We start from the raw sequence: 22,883 nt of genomic DNA on the forward strand, positions 1-22,883 counted from the left end.
GGAATGCCTGGTCTAAATATGTTCTTGTCATCACTGCTAAATAATGGAATAATGAGTGTTGGTTAGCTAACTTGTTCTAAATTCCTAGAGATGATCAAGTAAGCAGGTGCTTTTAGGCCCAGATGAGCATCCAAGGTGGTTTGTGCTACATAAATAAGATCATATGAAAAAATGTGCCCTACTTCAGTTGGATTTTGTATCACAGTTTTCCACCTAGTGTTTTCAACAGAAAATCTGCTGAGGTGCCTGTGCATGTTCTAGCAGCTGCCATAGAAAATTGAATTATTTACATGGCAACGATCTCTCCTTACTTCACAAGTGTTACATCATTTTCACACTGTTTTTAATCTTTTTAACATTCTACAAATACTGAAAAACTATACACAATCAATCACCCTCTCATCCACTTCAAAAATCTTGGGTTTAACTGATAGGACTAGCTTTAGGATAAAAAAAAAAAACGAAACAGAATACTACCAACCAACCAACAAACCAAAAAAATCAGGTATAGTTTAAACATACAGCTGGCCATAAATCCAGAGCAACTTTATACCTGATTAGTACTCTCACTTGTACCATTAGTGGTCTTAGAACTAACAGCTATATTTTTTTCTGAATGCCATTATTTTTTCTTCCCCTTCCTATTTTCTTGTGGTTGGCGCTGTCAAAAAATTGTAGCAAATCAGTGCTGACCCTTGTCAAGCACGAAGTGAATACTGCCACATAGAGTAAAGACAGTGGGTTAGTTTCAGCTATTCCTAGTCCGTGTTGCCACCTGCCAAAGAATCCAGCTCCGGGAACAACTGAATTTGCATGTACAGTAGCTCCAAACCATCCATCACATGTCAGGGCTACATAAAATGATTCAGCATCAGAAGTAAAAACAAGCCAGGCTGGTTAGAAACCAGTCAGGTGCTGATCTTACCTCCACTCACGCTCTGATGTGATTTCTTCTTTGCCTGGCTTAAACTTGATGGATGAGTAACTTCTCCCATTCTGCTGTGGAGTGAGAAATGCGGCCTGGCTTAACAAGGAGCCATTGTCTGGTTTAGGGCTGACAGGGCAGGAACAATCTCCTCTGTAAATGAAGATGCTCAAGCAGCAGTCAGAAAGTCACTGGATGGCAGATTATGGGCTATATAATTTGGCTGTATGTGCAAGAGCAGAGGGAGCTTATGGAGAAGAGCAGAAGTGAACACTGCCACGGCAAATCAGGTGGAGTTCGTAAACTCTTTTCATCTTACAGAAAACCAGAGCCAAACCCAGCTCTCTTGCTTGGTGTATCACTTTATGTTTCAAAGAGATATCTGAGAGGCCTCTGTGGTTAAAATAAGTAGGGGAAAGATGTAAATTGGAGCTCAGCCACTTTGGTTTGGTTCAGCTCAAAAAACCTGGGTTGATCAAGTTATGTGTATGCGAAAGTTGTTACAGGTGTGTTCACATTATTTTTGTATCAGAAATAGTGTGGCCAGCAGGGTCAGGGCAGTGATTGTCACCCTGTACTCGGCACTGGTGAGGCCTCACCTCGAGCACCATGTTCAGTTCTGGGCCCCTCACTACTAGAATGACACTGAGGTGCTGGAGTGAGTCCAGAAAAGAGCAGGAGCACAAGTCCTATTGAGGAGCAGCTGAGGGAGCTGAAGCTGTTTAGCCTGGAGAAAAGGAGGCTCAGGGGAGACCTTGTCACTCTCCACAACCACCTGAAAGGAGGCTGTAGCCAGATGGAGGTCGGCCTCTTCTCCCATGCAGCTTGGGACAGGACAAGAGGACATAGTCGTAAGCTGCACCAGGGGAGGTTTAGTTTGGACGTCAGACGGAATTTCTCCACAGAAGGGGTGATTAGACATTGAAATGGGCTGCCCAGGGAGGTGGTGGAGTCACTGTCCCTGGGGGTGTTTAAGGAAAGACTGGACATGGCACTTAGTGCCGTGGTCTAGTTAACGTGGTGGTGTGCAGGCGTAAGTTGGACTCGACGATCTCTGTGGTCTTTTCCAACCTACTTGATTCTGTGAAGCAGAAGCAAGGAGGCAGGGGGGAGGAGGGGATGGAAGGGAACTGAGCAGGTGGCACGGGATTTTGGAACGCCAAAGGAAAGGGTTTGTGGAAGGAGAGAGGGCTGTCCCGAGGAAGCAGGGAAGCTAACGCGAGGAGCCCAGGCTGAGGGGCCGGTCCGTGACGGAGCGCAGCTGCAGGGGCCACGACCGGGGCCCCGGGGAGGAGCGCGGAGCGGCCCCTGCAGCCGGGGCACCGCGGCATCGCTGCTCCCTGGCGGGGAGGGGGCCCGGCCCGGGGGGCTGTGGGTGCAGTTTGGGGGGGCCATACATCATCGTGTTCCCCGCTTTATGCTGCGTGTCAAGTCACGTGAGCACGGGTGTGTTCATTTTAAAAAACCAGTGGTTTAAGGCTGTTAAAAGGAATGTATTAATTACAGGCAAGTGCATTTGGTGAGGTAATAAATAAGAAAAATACAGAGCTGTTTTATTTTCACTTGACTCTCTCACCTCAGAGAAGCCAGACACATTCCAAAAAGATGTATGTGTGTATTTATATGAGAGGATGTGGGTGTGCATATATATATGCACACACACACGTATAAGTTTTGACTATAAAACTCTGTTTCAATCAAGCATATAACATTTTTTTTCCTTCATTAAACATTTCCTGAACCAGTCTTTATATGTACATGCCCTGAAAACTGGAAAGAATGGGGGGTTCCTGGAATTTGGAAGAGTTGTTCAATAGAAGTCGGGCTTCTTTTTTTTTTTTTCCCCCTTAAAACAGACATTTGGTTTCTTTTAAGTCACTCGATCTTTTGGAGAGCTTCTTGTATGTAAACAGCTAAATAACAAAGACTCGTGTTATAAAAGGATGAATAAGATTATTCTCGTAGTGTACATGCTGAAAGACGGTGTCCCATGATTGCAGCTGCGAGCTGCGGTCAGTTGTTGGTGAGTGGAAAGAATGACTCAGCAAGAAACAGCGAATTTATAATCCAACGTAGTTGTGTTGTGGGTTTTTTCAAGTTTAGAGTGTGTATCCCCAGGTTTTAAGGCTCGCCTATTGGGCGGGGAATTAGCTCAAATGGTAGAGCGCTCGCTTAGCATGCGAGAGGTAGCGGGATCGATGCCCGCATTCTCCAGTGTTTTCCGTGTTGATTTCATTATAAACAACACGGCAGCAGTTAAGATTATTTTCCTATTCGCACTTAATTTTTCTTGTATAAGAGTGTAAAGAAGCCTGAAAGACCTGTAAATCAAAAAAAAAAAAAAAAAAAAAAAACATACTGCTTTAAATATTTCATTTTTTCATTTCAAAATCAGATGTTTGTTCTTTTGCATAGAGGAAGTAAAAAATATAATATTTGCATGAAATAACGAAATTTACTGAGATTTTAATGCAATAATAAATGACATGTAAAAATTACTGAGGAAAGGAAATGAGGAATTTTTTGATTGGTCCTTAAGTATTTGGTTAATGATTTCATTCATTAGTTAACTTTACATTTGATATTCTAGTTTAGTGTGTAGTGAACAAAATTTTGTATTCATGGTTTGAGTAAGACTCATTGTTTCTGCTCTATTTTGGTTGTATAGGCTGTTTATTAGAAAGAGTGGGCTAGAACATTGTATAGTTCTTTTGCACCTGGTAGCAAGATTGTACCTTTTGCTTGTGAATTTTCACATCTCTGAAATACCATGGAAATTTTCTCTGTAAATCTATGCTTGCACATTTTAAGTCTTCATGAGGGTTTTATTTGGTTTCGTGGTTTGTTTGTTTGTTTTTAATTTTGGTTTTATTTTCTTACTTATTCAGATATTTAACTGCTTGTACTTTCAGTTAGAGGCAGCATGAGAAAACGAGCAGAACCTGCTTCCTGCAAGTACAGGGAATTTTTGCAGTCAGGATTTTGGGAGTGGCACATATTAAAACAAATAGAAATGGGAAACAAAAGATATTCATTAGGCTCCATTTTAAGGGAGGAGGAGGTACCCTGCTATATGGATGTACAAGTAGCACCTGTGAAGAAAGTAAGGGAGCTCGGAGATCTTCCTGTGACCATGACAAGAAAGGAATTAACTTCTAGGTGGAATGGGATAGAAATTGAATTTGCTTATTTCTCTTGTATTGCTGAAGTACTGGAGAGAAAAGAGGAATTGTGGCTTATAAGACTGCTTGATGCCTCTTAAAATGAAGTCTAATGGAGAGAAAGGTATTATGGTCCTGTCATGAGTCCTCTCTGGACTCAGGTAATGATTTAAATGTCTGTTTGCCTGGAATGAGACTCTTCAGTAGTCTTCTGTGTGATGATTATTGCTTCTGTGTTTTCTGTGTTTCTGTTACTGCTTAATACCTGACACTTTCTGTGCTTTTGAAGAGGATGAATTATGTTGTTGTTCTTGGCTGTTCAAGTGCAAGTTGTGCACTGATGGAATGAGGGAATTTGGGGGCGGGGGCTCTGTTCGAGTGCAGTCTGCAATCACTGGAAAAGCTGTGCCTTCTGGCTGAAAGCTCTCAGGACTAATGACTTTTCATTACGTTTATGCCCAGCTTCCTACATTGCAGCATTTCTGTCTACTAGGGCTGGTAAACACTGGAAAAGCTTTCTTCCAATTCTTTTGGTCTAAATATGAATAGCAGTAAGAGTTTTTTTCTCATCCCATGTGGTGTCTTATGTCCTTATTTTTTAGCTAAACTATCCTGTGAAGAATTTACTGGATTGAGAGATGCAAGGGTCCTGGCTCTCAAAAGAACTACCTATGGAAGGATACTACTTACTTGTGGGTAAGTAGTTCCCAGAGCCTCATGTCAAAGGAGTAACCACTCTGGGCCTGTCTGTGCCTTCTGAGTCAGAAATTGCATAGAAATATTCTATGTAAAGAACCATGAGGGAATTCCATTTTATTTGATTTTTGTTTTTTTTATTACTGTTACCACTCATACTTTATAGTCCTCTGGAATATCATGCTTAAATCAGTTACACAAGTTTGTTATTAATGCTGAATAATAATTTGTTTGTACTAAACTTGCTGAAAGATATTGCTATGTCTTTGTTGTAGTCTGCAAATAGGAAATAACTCTTCCTCAGTTGTCTTTTATCAGTACTTTGTTCCAAATATTACTTAGAAAATCTTTCTAGGCTGAGATGGAGCTTGGGGACCATCATATAGCAACCTGGAGACAGTTTTTTACAACATGAGGGCCATCTATAGAATCTGCACTCAAAAATCTCAACTCTGTGAAATGCTTCTTTTAAATAAAATTATTTCACAACATGATTGTAGAACATTTGTTTTCTGAGCTGAGCACACTGCAGTTCTGATTTTTCTCTTGATGGGTATTGTGGGATATTTGACGATAAAGTTAATGGAAGTTTTTTTCTGATATGACTACCATTATCCTATTTTGACCAAGTTGTAAGCAGAAGTTGTGTTTTGAACCCTTTTTGAAGAGAGTGAGAGGTGCGTTCACTACCATGTGTAAGCACTTACAATCCTAGAACCACAGAATGGTTTGCATTGGACAGGACCTTAAAGATCATCTTGTTCCAACCCTTCTGTCGTGGGCAGGGACACATTCCTCTAAAGGAGGTTGCTCTGAGCACCATCCAACCTGGCCTTGAACACTGCCACAGCTTCTCTGGGCAACCTGTTCCACTGCCTCACCACCCTCACAGTAAAGAATTTCTTCCTAATATCGAACCTAAACCTGCCCTGTCTCAGTTTAAGGCTGTACCCCTTGTCCTAGCACTGCATGCCCTTGTGAAAAGTCACTCTCCAGCTTTCTTCTAGGCCCTCTTTAGGTACTGGGAAGCTGCTTTTGCTGGAGCCTTCTTTCCTGCAGGCTGAACAATCCCAACTCTCTCAGCCTGTTTGAAAAGAAAGGAAGTTACCCCTTTAAAATGTGTTCAGCTTCCAGTTGTCATGTATTCTTCCTCTCAAATTCAGTGTTGAAAAAAATAACATTTTTTCCCAGTAAACTTTGCCCAATATAAGAAGCTTTTAGAAGGTTTTAGAGTCATTCAGCAGAGGTTTCCTCACCTAGGCCAGTGACCTTATGCCTTTTTTCCATTTTGACCCATTTTATTTCCTGTGGTTGTAATTAGTATCGCAGTAATTTGTTGCTGGTAAGTGTAAGCCTTGACATCTGGTGGATGGGTCTGGATACAGATGGACTGTGGAGCCTTCTGCGTGCTTTTAGAGACCCATGGAATACCAGTGGGCTTTGGTTTGGTGAGCCTATGGCTGTATTTCTGTCATGTCTCAAGATATGCAGGTGTGCCGTTAGGATAGAATCACCTAAAAAAGAACGATTAATCCTTAAAAAAAATAAAAGCACAGACATTGGGTGGCCATTGTGCTTCTTTCTGACCTTGGAGCTGAGCAGGTTTTATCTTAATAGGAGAACAGTAGGAGAACAGCCTGATTACATTCTGGATGGACCACAGTGGACAAGGCTTGTGTAGTGGTCTCTAATAGCCTCCCGCACCTGCTCTTGATTCCAGAAAATAGGAGAAGGATAACTCGTGGAACCTTTTTTTTCTGTTCAAGGCCACAATCTTTTCTACAGTGATGTTACAAGAGGGGAGAACTTTTAAAAATATTCTGACTTTTTTTTTCAGTATCCTTACTACTTCCACAAAAATATTGAAATAGGCTACACAAGAGAATCCCTACAATCAGCTTGTTTTGACAACAGAAAGCTCCACAGGTCATTGAAATGCAGCTTAAGGAACAGTTTCACTGTACTGGGAAAGCTTACTTCTAATTCTTTTGGTGTAAATATTGAAACTCCTGCTTATTTATGTTAAAAAAATCTGGTTGAAACTAGTAACTTGATAAAAGAAAATAGAAATCAATGGGAGAAGTAAAAACTATTGTAGATTTATCATTTTTATGTATGCAGAGACAGCAAAACCAGTATTTGGGCTAAAATGAACAAAGGATAAATGAAGGGAGGCAGAGCATTTTGTGTGTGGGTGGGGATGGTGCTGTTCAGGGCCAGGAGTTGGACTCCATGGTCCTTGTGGGTACCTTTCGACTCAGCATTGAGTGATTGAGTCCTCGCTGCTGAAGAGGTTTCAGGTTAGCTGGAAGAAAAACATCTTGCATCATTGCTCTTTCTGATCTCTACCAGAAGAATCTGTGAAGGAGTTTAACTCTCTCTTTATAACCTGTAAAGGAAACAACTGAGTGTTATTTATAAAATAGGATGTCAAGAACAGCACGTAGGTGTCGGCACTGGTTAGCGAGGTGCGTATGTGACAGTCTTTTTTTGTTAGAGACTGCTTCTGGCAGCAGCCCAGTGCTCAGGCTCCAAGTCCTCCTGGGAATCCCTCATTGCACTGACCCCGGCAATTTTTGGATGTGTTCCCTTTCAGGTGTATTCGCCTGCAGGTTGCTTTGGTGTGCATTTCCCTCATGTCCACATGAATGCTGACATGGCCCTTTTGGATTCTTCCTGAGCCTGCTGCCCTTCACCAGCACTCTGCAAGGGGAGCTGCCTTTTCCCACCTGCCTGTGGGTCCCAAGCACGGTGCAGGTTGTGGGTCCCGGGTAGGATGTGCGAGGTGCTACCGCAGTGGCCACCTTCAGCTGAGCTCAGCATTGGCTCCTGGGGAAGGGCCTGGAGCTTGTGTTTTGTAATCGACTTCTGCAGGTGAAGAAACATTTGGCATCATGGCTAGACATTTGTGGAATTAATTTTCCACCAGTTCTTTTGCTACCGAATGTCAAGTATTTCAGCCTTTGAAACTGTCACATCATTCTGAGGAGTTAACTCCAATTGTCACCTCTTTGATTTATTTCTTCTGGCATTTCTGTGGCTTTGAAATTTTTATCTGTATTCTTTCCTTTTCTGCCTTTGGCACATTTTAATTAATTAATTAATTATTATTTTCGGCTCCAAAGACCCGTGTGAATCTAAGTGCCTTGTTTGAAGCCAAGCTGAAAAACCAAAAATTTAAGTGAAGCTTCACCGCTGTGTGCTGACTTCCTTATTACTGGGGATTAGGGTGCGGGCTGAGCGGGGGTGGCAGGGTAGGGATGCAGCCACGGGACTTTGCTTCTCAGGTGTAACAGCCCGCATGGGAACAGATGTGGCGGACGACTGGAGGGGCACGCGTATGGACCGGGGCTGGCGAGAGGGATACAGAGGTGAGAGAAGCTCGCTGCCCGAGGGCTCCGGGAGAACAGACCGAGGACGGCTCCCGGCCCCTCCCCTGGCCCCGCCCCTCCCCGCGCGCTCCAGGGATGGGCTCGGTGGCCCGGGAGAGCGGCGCGCTGGGCTCGTGCTTGGGAGGCGCCCCCGCAAGGGCCCGGGGCGGGTCTCCTTTCTCCGGGATGGGGTGGGGGGCAAGCTGCCTCCGACAGTGGGGAGGAGTTGCCTTCTAACAGGGGGGAAAGGGAAGCTGCAGGGACGCCGGGACAGGTTATCACAGAATCCCAGATTCACTTAGGTTGGAAGATACCTCCGGGATCATCGAGTCCAGCCTATGACCGTACACCACCTTGCCAACTAGACCACGTCCAGTCTTTCCTGAAGCACCACCAGGGACGGTGACTCCACCACTTCCCTGGGCAGCCCCTTCCCATGTCTAATGTGAAGAAATTCCTCCTAATTCACTTATGCCCCGGGCCCGATCCCTTCCATCCGTGGGGCAGCGACATCCTAGTGAGAGCCCGGCCTGGGGGTGCGTGATGGGAGACAGGGCTCCGAGTGCCGGGGGAGGGAAGACTTGACCTGCCAAGAGGCAGGAATGGATGGATAGATGCTGGTGTACGTGAGGGAGGGAGGAGATATCGTTAGCCTGGTAAAAGTGCTGCAGGAAAGAAAGATTTGTACTGAAGATTTGTCCCAGTGTACCACTGGGTGAATATAGAAGACGTGATCTAGTGGTATCTGAAATAAAGGATTGTCTCTTTCCCCTCTTTATTGGGAAGAGAAGGGCTTAGGCCTGTGTTGTATTTTGGGGCAAAGGTAGTTCACATTGGTGGTGACTGTAGCATAGCGGGAAGGAGGACTGGAGCTCTCTTCCCCGTGGCATCCACTGGAGCCAAAGGGTCTCCCATAGGCAGATGTAAGGGCAAAGAGCTGCCAGTCATCCCAGGAAGCCCATCTCAGTAACCAGCATACCACGTGCGGAGCGTTGGTGCGGCAGAACGTTGTGGAAAGCGCTGGCAAAGAAAGGGACAAGGATATTGCTTCAAGTGCTAAATGTAGAAGCACAATTATACCGTCTCAGTTTCATTTCATGAGAGGTTTGAAATACAAAAGACCTTTCCCCCAGTGCTGAAACCTGAAGTCTTCAGGGCCTTGTTTCCTCTTCTCTCACCCCTGAGACTTTGTAAGTGGGATTGATGGATCTCAGGGTAAGGGAATGAATAGACCTCAGCAGCCAGTCTAGGGTGAATGTTGGCCACTAATTTATTTCTGCTGCCAATCTACTGGATCACTGGGGTTTGGGACTATAACAAAACAGAAGAAACATCTGTATATTTAAACTGGTCTTGGTACCTTGCTGTTAATTCTGTGAAGGGAGCTTGGGCAGGTTTTGGGTTGTTGTTTTTTTTTTTTTTTTTGTAAGAGGAAGGAGTTATCTCCAGTTGGTAATAAGTTTGGGGATGTGGGATTTCCACAGTGGAATTTGATAAAGTTGCACCAATCTGGGCTGTGGAATAGCTTTTGCAACTAACTATGTGGAAGAACAGTCCAAAAAGACAGGTATTGCCTGTGATAAACTGAGCTAGAATGGATATATTTAGAGAAACCCAAGTATTTGTCATTTGGGAATTACTGCATTTTATTTTGTTAGGGTTTTGTTTTTACTTTTTTTCCTGGTGTCTAAGTTTAAAAGAGTTTTATTATGGAGCAACACTGAAAGACTTCAGCTTATGTCTAGGCTCTGGCTGGAGATTTCCTGTAATACACTAGGAAGTGCAGTTGCTTCAGGTTGTGTATTGAGTACTGGCATTTGGCATCAGAGTCCATTCAATCTGTTTAATGTAGAGTATCAGTTACTAAAAATTTATGTAGTGAAAAAAGCTATTTTCTTTCTAGTTCAACCCTATAAGAATAAATATTTTTTGACTGAACTTTGATGGTTTTACTGCCGTAAGTGTTCTTTGCAGTCTTACAGGAGTTATTTTAAAATCTATATACATTTATTCAAGGGGGTTGTTTTTGACTCAGAAATACAGCCACTCTTAAAGTTCATAAAAAGCCGGAGATGTGGAAAACTCTTAATACGTGTGACTGCTCCATACAATGTAAAGGGCCAGTACTGCATGTACACCTTGTTGAAGAAATTAAATTAAACTCGTTTGTTGTAGTAAAATGCAGCAAGCAGACTGAATCATCAAAACTGCTGGGAAAATTAGTCAGGGCTTCTAAACCAACATATTCTTGTGGAGAAAATACTGTGACTTTTTATTGGTGTACACATGGTGGGGGGGTGAGGGGTATTTGTTTTGCTCTTTCCACATAGTATGCAGAAATTCAGACTTCACCCTGAACTGCTCTTGCCAGGAAGCTGTGTTATAATCATTTGTGGAGGAGGGAAGGAAATTATTTGCTATAGGCTTACCTTTTTCATAGACTTAAGATTTAAATGTATGTAGCTCTGTGACTTTAATCTGCTCTTGCTGTAAAGTTCAACTTTATCATTATCTATTTCAGAAAAAAAAAAAAAAAGAATATTTTGATTGCATAAAGTTCAGGAATGAAATTCTAGCCCCAAGGAAGTCAACAGCAAAACTTCTACTAAGGTCAACTGTCTTACTTTTATCCCAGAAATTCCTTTCCTGGGCTTGCTAATTCTTTGAGCAATCATGTAACAAATTATGTGCATTTAACAGCAGAGAATTTAGTTTGAAAATAGCTGTTCTTTAATGTGTGCTAAAGAAATTGTATATATCAGTGTTACATTTCTGTTCAATAAGTATCTTACCTGCTTTCTAAAATCACCTGTAACAAGTAAGTTGTACATGGAGATATTGCATATGCTAGAAATGGGCATTTGTAAGCTGCAGTTTGATAGATCTGATATTACAACTGCTTCTCCTTGAAGCTGGATCTAGGTTATTTGTGTGGGTACTGCTGGAGGTCTGAACAAGTCAATTTTTTAGAGAAGAGAGCAGCTATTAATATAATCATCCAGTTTCATGTTGCTTAGGTGGAGATGCATTCTGTTAATCTGTTTAAAATACAAAGTAGAAAATGTAAATAGATATAATTTCAAGTTAAAAGAAATAATTCCCTAAGGCATACCATTTAAATATCTCTTGCGTATCTCAAGAAAAAGAAGCCGATGAAAAACATCATTATAAGGAGTTAATTCAGGAGTTAATTTCTGCATTTAGATAATTGGGGTTTCACATAATATGACCTTATATGTAAGGTTATACGTATATATGTCTCTCTAAAATGGAAATGTTTCCTAAAGGCAGTGATGGTGTCACTAAGTGGTTAGAATTTATGTGGGAAAATAGAAGAATCAAGGAAGCAGTGTCAAATATGGTGCTGTAACTATGGGCTGCTAATGCTTTTGTCTCCTTCCTCTTCAACCAAGAGCTTCAGTAGCTTGGGGGAGGGTGAATAGGGCTGTGCTAATGAAAATTCCCCTTGGTTTGCTGAAACTATGTGCTCGGGGAAGAAAAATGGACTGATCTACAATCAAAATTGTATGTGAGATTCCTGATTTACTTCTAGTATGTAGTCATGAGCATCCTTTTTTGAAAGTGTCCCTAATATTTTTGAAGGTACGTGGCTAGATGCCTGTGAAATATTTCTTTCTGTAAAATCCATACTTTTCATTTCCAGTTACTCTATAAGGATGAAACAGCTTCATTGTGTAACTTGAGTTGCCCGTGCAAAAATGTCTTTCCCTTTGATTTTATAGATGATTGATTCTGTGAGTGGAAATGGCACAATGCACAATGTCAGTGCCTTATTTTCTTAACTTTGTTTTTTACTTCTATTTGCAAACGTTTGGTAGTTGTGGAAGCAGTTTTAAGTGTGCATGACTACAGCAGTAAGGAAGCTGGTATTAAAAGTGCAGGGCTGGAAGTGGTCTTGAGTGCATTCTAGACTCCCTGAGCTGTGAAGTATGGACTAAGTGTACCATTCCTAATGGTTGGGGCTTTTGTTGTTGTTGTTGGTTTTGGTTTATTTCGCTTTGAAACCTGGGGTTTTTTTCTTCCCCTCTTAAAATCCTCAATTGCAAAATATTCCATAATGTGAAATGTTTTGCAACACTTTCTCTTAAATGCCTTGAAACTCTTTTCTTCTTCATTCTGAATCAGGCTGATGTCTGTTCTGGGCTTAGTAGGGTAAAGATTTACACCCTGTGTGGAGACACCTAGAGATGAAGGGCCGTTCAGAGGAGTAATAAAGGGATATATTCATAAGTGGGTTGTAGAAGCAACGTTTTAAAGATAATTTTTTCCATGTAGGAGATGTGGTATAATTTAAACTTTGTGTCTGGAAAAGTCTTGTGTCAAACCCTGCACAGGTAGGCTTCTCTTTTCCTCTGACCTGTTGAATGTTCGTTTCCTTCCTCTTTTTTTCTCTTTGTGGAGCAAATAGTTGTCTGTTTTTTATCTGCTGTGTTTTACCTTGAAGGATGTATTACTCCCTCCCATTTTCTCTTTTACGCCTCCACCACATTGTTCATTTATCCAGAACTGGTCCAAGAAGTTGGTTTAAGAGCTTTTTAGAATTTTACAGTCCTCCATGTTTGTTCTGTGGGTTTACAGTGTTAGCTCTGTAAGCACAGATTTCTTGAAGCTGAAAGTAATCAAACAAAACAAAAGAAGTAAAATACTGTGTTCTGTGAGGCAGCAAGCACTCTGTGTGGAGCGTTTATATAGCCTGTCCTATGCACAAGGAATTGCGACTGTGATTGTTCTGCCTGCTTAAAAACATCTTGACAAACCACAAATAATTTCAGCTGGGTTGAGAAAAGTCTAGATTACAAATGGCTTTTAAACTATATATAGACCATCAGTTCTTTTCCAACTTTGGGGCATATATAGGCAAGATACTCTGTTTCTTCTCAGAGCTTTGCCTGTATCATTTTCCTTTCTTTGTTCCTGGTGTTTTATAACTCCGTCTTTAAATACAAACCCACTTACGTCTTTCTGCCACAATAGCTGTGTTAGAGTGCTCACAGCAAAGCAACTTACCTCTGCAATAAAAAAGTGGCCTACTTTGTAATCTTCTATGTGTTTCAGAGCTTGTTTGAAATTCAAAGATGTTATCAGACATAGTATCAAAGCCCATTATCTAAACTATTCTGTACAATCCTGGAAAATTCTAGCCTGGATAAAGGTGTAACACAGAGTTTCAGGAAGATATGCCTCTCAGCAGTTGGAGGCAGATGGTCCATACTATAAACCTAAGCATGCATGAGAAGACTTCTCATGTAAGAATTAGATTTCCAAGTCTTATGAGTAGTTGGTGGAATTGAATTACATATGTATTTGTTAGTGTTTGTATTTTGCCTTATGGAAGATTTTTCCAGAGGCAGTGTTAAATACATGCTGTGAAACTATTCAGCCTCTTTTTGTTAACAAACCTTTCCTCTCTCTTTGCCCCTGCTCTTTTTTCTACCCTATTATCTCTTCTGTTATCTTTTATTATTATCTGCACTATTAACTCTTTTTATCTACAGTATAGCTTGTACTTCATCTTGACTGAAACTTAATGTAAAGTATTACATCAGCTTCAGCTACTCCTGTTAGGTTTTGTTGCCTTGTTGTCTCAGTTATCCTGTGGGAACCTCAACAGAGATCATGGAAAGACAAGAAAGTGCTGTGGGGAAAGCATTCAAAGTAGCCTTGATTTAAGTATTTGGAAGGGTTTTACTGTATGCTGTCCTGCCCAAAAAATGTTTTTCTTTGTATTTGTCATTTGGAATACACTAATGAGATACAATTCAAACAATATTTTGAATTAAATCAGTGCAGAAACTTATCACTGTGAAGCTGTCAGACTGATTATGAATAACATGAGCTTCTGGTTTAGAGCCTTTTCAAAAACGTGTGATGATTTCAGTCTGTGACTCTAAACCATTTCTAGTTAGCATTTTGGAACGAGTGGAATCTTCAACACTTAGAACTTCAGAGCTCTAAAGTCTTTATTTCAGAAGGATGAGATGCTTCAACTAGATAAAAAAAATTGTCAGAAAAATTATAGATTCGGTATGGCCTTTTAAAAAATTCTTGCATTAGACATATTTAGCAGCATAAAGAAAAAAAATCACCTCCCTCCACTGCATTTTTGACTATTCATAAACTGGATAGTTAAGTGTGTTTGCAGTTTGCTTGAGTAAATCAAAACATTTTGCCCAGTACATATGAAAGGAGTGTCCTTTATTCAGTATAGTCTTAGTAAAATGTCCAGTTTTATTCATATAACTTAGAACTTTTCCAGAGGAGGAATTGTAAGTTTTCTTTCTTCTCAGTGAAATGGAATGTGTGATCATGTAAATATTAAATAATTTGAACTTTTGAGTAGCACAGCGTATAGAAAATAGCAGGTTGAAGTATGACTTACGAAAATAATGTAGGAAAATAATTTAATGGCAATTCTTTTTACTAAATATGTGATGATTGGTACATTTGCTGATTATATCAATAGATGTATGCTTACATGTATAACTGAAAGAATAACATTATTTGTTTTACATAGATAAAGGATATTTGTCTATTTATTATGCTTTGGACTGTGGATAGGTGCTGAGTCATGTTGGAAAGGACCTTTGTGCAAGTGTTAGAACAACTGTTTGCTAATCAATGACTTGTAACCCGTTTAAGGCAGCTTTACAGCTTTGCTAGACTAAATCCTTGATGCTACTCATGTTATCTGGGTCACACATTGTATTCTTAACTTTTAAAGCAGACCCTGAGAAAGCTGTTTTGTGACAAGATATTGGGCTCTGCTGGGTTCTTCTAGCTTCCTGCTTCTTCTATCCCTTTATCTGGGGAACAAAAAAAAGGTTCTATGTCATTGTAATTTAAAAGGTAACTTTGAAAGTGTGTTTTAAACAATTTTTTCTCTCTGCCAACACAATGTCAGGTTTAATATGAAACGTTCAAAAAACGATCAATTTTACCTTTTGTTAACTTTTTCTTATTTAGCTTTGTGCTTTTAATAGTGGGGTAATTTGTACTAAACAAGTGTGGGGGTTAGTTTTTAACTTCTGAGGGTAGAAATTAGAAAGATTTCTTTGCCTGGTAAAATCTTGATTCCTTAGACTATTAAATCACAGGTGATATTGCTGGTGGTTTTTGAAGTGACAGATATCTTTTCTAACTCCTGCTTGCTGGCTTCCTGCCTTACATTGTTTTGTACAAAATTGAAATAGTAATTCTCAGTTTATTAAGCATCACAACGTGTCACTTTTCATTATCTGTCATTTCATACACTGAAACATACGGGAAGGTGGTTGTACTATTTAATATCTCACGTGTTTCATTCAGTGGTTGCCTGTAAAGAGTTAAGTTTTAAACCCGTAGTCAGCTTGTGCATTTCCACCCTTCACCGAAACAGCCCGGATGTCAATTGAGTTGTTTAGTGACTTAACTGTTTAATACCTGTATGGTTTTTCTTATAGCGTGAGGCACCACTGGTCATGCAGTGTCTGAGTCTATACTGGTCTTGTTTATAACAAAAAAATGGCACTGAGATATAATATAGACTGATAAAGAAATGTCACTAATATTCATGCAAATTTGTAAAATTACTTTCAAGCAATTTACACCAGTTTTCTTTTGGGATTGCAGTCCAGTTTAGTGGGTTTTATACTATAGTTTTCTGTTGGTGTGGTAACTTGTTAAAAAAGTTTCTTTGGATGAGGTATTTTGATTACTTAAAACATTTGTGGGAATTTTTGAAGGTAGCGGTTTCTTTCTTTTTTTTCCCCCCTCTTTGTTTTTGCTAAGAGTTTCCTTATGCCTTCTCTATTTTGTAGTCTTAACAACGTTTCTATCTGTAGTGGAGCAGGCTTCTTCATTAGTGTAATTTTTTTAAGCACCATTAGTCATTCGATGCCAGCAGCAGTACTCAGGATGATCGTATTTGCATGAAAATGTAAGGACCTAGCGATGTTGTTGCTTCCTTGCTAACAAGGCTGGGTTCAGTTGGAGTTGCTCTCAGGTCTGGACATTATTCTGTGTGTGCACGTAACCAGTGACTACTCTGTGCTTCTGCTCGCTGGTGTGCTTATGATGACTTTATTTACTGTTGTACCTTGTGCAACTTTAGGACATGTAGGGTGTTGTTCCATAAAAAATCAGGGGAGTGGAGAGGCCATTTGGAAGTTGGGCTGCGGGAGTGGAGGAATGGAGGTTTTCAGTGAGGCATGAACCTTGGTAAGGAGAGATGGTGCAGAATGGGAAAAACTTGATGGAATTTTTGAGAGATTGGCTCCTCCATGGGTGCTGTTCAGAGAGTAGAGCAGCTCTGGTGAATCAGGTGGTTAATGGCAGCTGCATCCCCATCTGCTGCTCCTCTGAGAAAGGTGTATAAGGGGAAAGGGGAAGAGAGGACGGGCCATGAGCATGGTTAGAAGTGAATAAAAACTGAACAGGTATGATATGTTTTCCTGGGGGACATTGACTGTCACAGGAAGAGTCGTGTCCACAGGGCTGCCTTCAGTAAATAATCCAATGGATTATGGAACAGAATTGGTAGAAATCAAAGTTACCAGAAGGAGTTAACTCACTTCCTTCTGGTTACTCTGGAGGCAATATAAAAGAAGGGAAGACTTAGGTGAAGATGCCTTGTTAATGTAGCAATTTGTTTTGCTAGTAATCTGTCACACTTAAAAACATAATTAGAAAACCTCAAATTGTACAAACTTTTCCCTAAGAAGTTTTGTATTTGGAATGTGCACTCTGCTGGAGAAGTCAAGTTTGAGGTCTTGTCATTCTTGGTGTGAAACCATCAGCAACTGAAACATATTGAATAAATTGATGTTGCTTTTGCACTCATTCTTGGTGTGAAACCATCAGAAACATATTGAATAAATTGATGTTGCTTTTGCAGTTTTGATCCGCTGAGATTTCTTACTCCAGCATCAAGATTTGTGGTTTAAGCCATTTTAACGTGTTTGTAAATCAGGTATGTGTCTGACAATCCAGCTACTAATGGCTAGTTCTCTAGAAATTAATTTCTTCCCTTCCCACCCCAGGGAAACTAAAGCTACTACTGAAAACGTTGTTCTGTTCAGAATTTATCATTTTCAATTATTATCACTAGTAGATAGTTGATAGTGTCTTAATGTTATGAATATGCATATGAAGTGGAAAGCCAGGTGAAAAAACCCTGCTTCTGTAAATCTATGTTGTCTTTACTGTTTTGGTTTGGTTTTTTTTTTAAATTAAAGTTAGTGCCCTACCCTAAAGAAATAAATACCTCTGTACTTGTCCAGCCCTTTTCCCCTCCATCAAAATCTGAATGCTGAGTTGCAGTAAAGGACCAAGACTTCTGCTGTATTAACAGTTTCTCATTAGCTGCCTTCTTAATATAAGCCATATTTAAAACTTTTATGGCTGTGGCTGGACTCAACTATAAAGGAAATTCCTATGAAAGTTATTTTCATGCAGCCTAACTTTAGGTCTGGACTGTGTCTATTAAGATACTAGCAAATGTAAGATTTCACTTAGGTGAAATAAATAGAAATTTTCACCAATATAATTCTGAAAACAAATATTACTTTACTTAGCTTTAACCAAAAATTAGGTTTTAAGATAAAGGGTTATAGCTTTCACACTGCTGTGACTCTTGATTGGCTCATGCTGAGAAATGTTTCTCAGCAAGTGACATATCTTCATATGAAAAAAGCAAACCCCAAAAACCTGATGAAATGCATTCTTTAACTTCAATGTGTTTCCTAGAATTGTACCTCTTCCTTGAACTCTTCCATCCTGTGTGCTTTCAACTTACTTAATTTCAAATATTATAAAAGGAAAAAGAGGTTTACCAGTTACAGGGCTCCTACATAGTCTTTTATATAAATATAGCCATATATATCCATATATATATATATGTGTATATGGTTTTAGTCCTGCAGAGAAGTGCAATAACCCATTTAGTTCTTACCAGTTCATAGCTGTTCCATATTGTAGCAAAACTGGCTCTGAATTACAGTGAGCATTGAACACAGTGAATAAATGGCCACTTGCTCTATAGTGTTCATTGATGTACATTTGCTTACTTGAGCTGTGGAGTCTTACCTTCTACTCATCTCTTCTCTTATTAATTCTTCAAGTTACTTGTCGTGTTTCTTTCTTTTGGGATGAATAATTTCTTTCTACATGGAAATGAAGTTTTATTTGATTATGTCAAACTTGTTTTTCTTCTTGAACTTAGATTCTTAGAAAATTTCCACAGGTAAGCATAGTTAAATCTGCAAAATCATTAAGACTAACCTAAACTGGTATTGCTTACAGCTCTGTGAGGTGCAGTCTTGATTAGTACCTTATGCCTCATCCTAATCAATGTGCATGGGCCACCTATTGCTGCTAAATACTTTGGTTTCACCATTTGAGTTAATATAATACAGAACTTTCCCAATTTAAACTCAAAACTGTTGATGCAGAATCTTCTGTTGCTCGAATTTCAGTGCTTTGGGACATACTTGCTGGAGGAAAGTAGAGAAAAATAGCATAGAGTAAGTGCAGCTTTAAGAATATGACGGATTTGAAAAATTATGAACTTGAATTTTACTGAAATGTATTGAAACTTTCCTGGAAAGCAGTTGCAAATGTCTTGAATAAGAATAATGTTGTCTTGGTTATTGGAAACAGTGATTTTTACTGTGTGTGTAGTAACATACTTGATTTTAAAACAAGAGCAACAAGAGTGGCAAAGTCCATTATTGAATTGCTGCATTCCACTACTAATGCCAGCAATGGAGTTCTATTGTAGACTAAACTGCCATGTCCAACTTGGTTGTTGTAGTAACTAGGCAGGTTACTAGAAATATTTCAGGGTTTTGGAGCCTGGTTACTGTGATCAACCTCAGATAACTGCAATATCATTATGGTACACCTGGTAATATTTCTTGATAGTAGGTTCCCGATAGTAAGGCTTTTCTTGCATGTATTTTTAGAATATTTACTAGGTCTAAGAGTATGTGATGTGAGCAGGGTAACTGGCAAACAAGAATACACATCAAGTTTACAAAAAAAAGCTTTTTTCAGAGGAATATCTTCTGCAGCCCAAAATAGAATGTGTTAGTATTGCACATGCCCTGGCCCTCTTCCCTCTCTCCTTATTTTTTTTGTTTGTTTTGTTTTTAATGTATTGGCCATTTCAGGGCCTATTTGAGGCTTTTGTAATTTTATGTTCTTTTTGTGGGTGTGTGGACTGTTGTTAGTACAGCATTTCAGGTTTTTACTTCATTTTGTCCAGAGCAAGATGAATTGTTCAGAAACTGAAAGGAAGAAGTTGTTTTCTCTGTTTCTCTGTGTATTTTTTTTTTTCCTCTCCCTGCCCCAGGAGAAATTGTATTATGGGTTGAAATTTGCAAGACTGACATGCTTCCCCTGTTTCCCTGTCCTTAGGAAATACTTACTTCGCTGCGAGCCTGAAGCTGATAAATGGGGTTTGAGAAGTTTTTCTTTTTGTTACCAAGCTGAACATACTTTTGAATTTCTGTTTTGTTGGAAGTCAGTGGGCAAGAGCTAACTCATATATTCAAAATTGTTCATACTACAGAGTTTCCCTGACATAGCTATCTCAATCAGGAAGAATAGCGTCCCTGACAGTATCCTAACTTTGTTAACGTATGATTTTTTGATATAACTTGTTCTTGTGTCCTTATCAGGATTTGTTTATGGAGCTGTCTTTTGGAGTGTTGGTGGTGTGGGGTGTGCTGGTTTAACTATGATAAAATGGTCCTGGTACTGATGTAACTTTCAGGAGTGATTGAAGTCAAGAGCTGGGGGAGATTTTAAGAGAAACCGAATGTGGGTGTGGATATTGTTATGGACAATTACTCTAAAAAACATAGTTTTGGGTGTAACAGAAAATTTCACACTTTAGGCTCTGAGCCAATCTATGAAAAATTTGGGTTATGGTTCCCTTTTATAACCTGCAGGGAGAAGAGCAGAGTGTAGGTTATCCCACTCTTGCCTGTTACACAGCAAAGAATCATTTGATGTGTGAGGAGCTTGGTCTGCCAATTCTATTTGCAGGAGTGTGTCCATGTGAATTGTTTAAAAATGTGATTTAATGTATTCAGTGAGCTCTGTCAAATCTGACATAAGTTCACATAAGTATGCTTGTGTGTTCTGTCTTGATGCTGCTGATTAAATCCCCATATCACTGGGTGACATGACATGGCCAACTGTGGAACTGTGTCAACACACTAGCAAGAACAGGTCCATCCAGGCAATTCTCATTTGTTACTCCAGTGAAAGTTGTTGGTGCTACTAATGGACACGGAAGATTCCTTTTTATTTTGTTTCCTGATTTTTTTTTTCCCAGGTTTTGCAGATTCTGGATAAAAGCATAGCTATAACTTTTTTCCTGACTTGTCCTTTGTGGTAGTGTGTTTCTTATTTCTAAGGAGATTTAGAATGTAATGTCTGAAGTAGCTCCATATATATGAAAGTAGACCCTCATGCTTAAATTAAGGGCTTTATTTATTGAGACTTCTTTCATTCTCTTCTAATTCCAAGGTATTAAATTCACTGATAATTTCACGGATTTCTGTAGTCCAGTTTCATGATGAAATTTTTAAATTAAAAACTATTGGTATATGTACGCATGAGTGATGTTTTGCTTGTTTAAGTGAAATATACTTAGTTCAGCTGTTTGTGAGAATTTGGTAAAAAGTTGTTTGGCAGTTCCTGTGACAGTTTGTGGGCAGGGTTGTCAGGAGGCTATTTGTCAGTAAAATCCACAGTGAGGTGAACTTCGCAGATAAAATGAAGAGAGGCTGGGTGGGGGGTGTTGCTTTCGCTTTTTGTTTTCTTAATCTGGATGAACCCAAGTATGTTTTCACATGCAGAGCTTTAGTCCTGCTAAAGAGCGGTGCTGGATGCAGTATTGTACTGAGCTGTAAAGCACAGCCTGCTGAGGGGAATTTACCACTCCTATAGCTCTGCCAGTGATAAAATCGACAGCTTTAATCCCCTTCACTTGGAAATGTGAGCTTTTAGCTGAGGCGTGCCTGTTACAGAGAGTAAACCCAACCTGTCTGTGCCCGTGTGAAGCTGCTCAGTGGTCCCATCAGCAAGTGGCATTGGGGAGAACACCTGAGGTCTGGTAGCGCAAGAATGGTGCTGGTTTCTGTGATTTCATACTGCTAGTGACCTGCACATGAGAACAGAAAGATGTTGTTTCATTGCCCAAATTCTGTAAATGAAATAAGGATTCTTACTCAAATTCAGTCAGGAATATTTCAAAGCTCTTAGCAAATATTTGATGAATTGCATTGTCTGGATTAGAGACAAAACTGCGAGTTATATATGCACTATTAACATGCAGTTTAGAGTGTGCCTTCTGAAATATGTGAAATAGTGAGAAGAAAAAGAATTTTTTAACTTTCTATTTATACTAGGAGCAAACTTAATTTCCGGAAAATCCAGATCATCCTTGACTGGACTTCTAGACAGAAGTTCTTGTTGTTTTTTACTGGAAAGATGGCACAATGTTGCACATGTGTTCCATTCTTCAAGCTAGGTAAATTTGTTTTGTGTGAAGGTTATAGCATGATCAAAACAAGCATGTAGAGTGTAATAGTGTGCACAAGGGCATGAGTGGATGCTCAAGACAATACTTAATTTGAGTTAGTTTTCTGGAAGTTTCTAATACTGTAATTATAAATTATAATAAGGGCTTGTTTTTCGTTGGTTTGGTTGTTTGTTTTTTGTTTGGTTTTTTTTTATATCCCCTCTGTTTAAGTATTCCATGTCACCTGTCAGAAATCTAGCAATAATGGTTTTCTATTAAAACATTCAGTAATTACTTCAGTTAAATTGGAAGTATTGATGATAAAACATTAATCCTATATGCCAGGGACATAGAAACAGTTTAGTGGGTTTGGAGGGGGAGAGTTTTGTTGATGTTGACAGGGTTTTGTGTGCATGTGTGTTGGGTTTTTTGTTGGGGTTTTTGTGTATTTTTTTTTAACACAAGGTTTTTTTTACTCTTATTTTTAACTTCAGAAAAGTGTTTTGCTACTTAGTTCTATCACTGACAAGAACGTTAGTGTGGGAAACCTGGCACTTGCTCTCAGATGTTTTTGTCTCTTTCAGAGCACATCTAAATTATTTTCTGGAGATGTTCTGGAGGTTTCCCAAGTCCTTCACTGCTCCCCTTGGGCAGTTATGGGAACCAGTGAGCACACATAATGTAATGGAAAAAATGTGATGAACACAGGTCAGTTCATCACAAGGGGTTGTTATTTTCTAGTGTCATCTCCTACAGTTTAATGTGTTGAGTACAATTTTATGATACAGCTGAGTCAGTGCAGTGGCTTTTTGTCACAAAAAGCTCCTTTATCCTCACACCCATGATTTTGCAAAGGAAGGCACTGAGAGACACAGCAGTCAGCTCTGGCATTTGTTGTTCTTTTTTCCTGAGTCAATTCAGTTGATTAACTGGTTGGATTTGATTTTTGCCTGAAGGAAAACCAGCTTTTTTGCTAAATTAGTGTGACAATTTGACTAATAGAGGAGCCTGGTTATTGCAAGAGCAACAGAGTTCTGGGAGAAGGCATGGAACATCTGGACAATGAGCAGTTGGGTCATCTCAGCTGTACTGAAAGGTGATAGCACATGATCAGAAATAAACTTAAAGCCTGTTTGGTACCATCTTTTATGTTCTTTTTAAAGAACTAAACTGTGATTCAGAAGTTCTGCAGTCAGAGC

At 39.7% G+C, this 22,883-nt stretch overlaps 1 protein-coding gene and 1 non-coding gene across 5 annotated transcripts in view; both read left to right on the plus strand.

The window, feature by feature from the left end:
- UBE2V2 (ubiquitin conjugating enzyme E2 V2) overlaps positions 1-22,883 on the plus strand; it is a 37,547-nt gene that overhangs the window by 1,196 nt on the left and 13,468 nt on the right. Inside the window, exon 2 of one of the 4 annotated variants that reach the window (XM_017727438.1) lies at positions 4,689-4,782. The exons of 1 other annotated variant lie outside the window; for it this stretch is intronic. In XM_017727438.1, the coding sequence (XP_017582927.1) occupies positions 4,725-4,782 (58 nt within the window). In that variant the 5' untranslated portion in view covers positions 4,689-4,724. Of the gene's footprint in view, positions 1-4,688; positions 4,783-8,067; positions 8,154-17,038; positions 17,122-22,883 lie in introns of those variants that run through there. 2 more of the 4 variants (XM_017727437.1, XM_017727440.1) reach the window with 2 other exon arrangements.
- Positions 3,067-3,139, plus strand: TRNAA-AGC. Its single transcript has one exon. It is a non-coding gene; the product is annotated as a tRNA-Ala (tRNA).

Source organism: Corvus brachyrhynchos, unplaced genomic scaffold, assembly GCF_000691975.1.
Source record: "Corvus brachyrhynchos isolate BGI_N302 unplaced genomic scaffold, ASM69197v1 scaffold60, whole genome shotgun sequence".
Taxonomy (NCBI): domain Eukaryota; kingdom Metazoa; phylum Chordata; class Aves; order Passeriformes; family Corvidae; genus Corvus; species Corvus brachyrhynchos.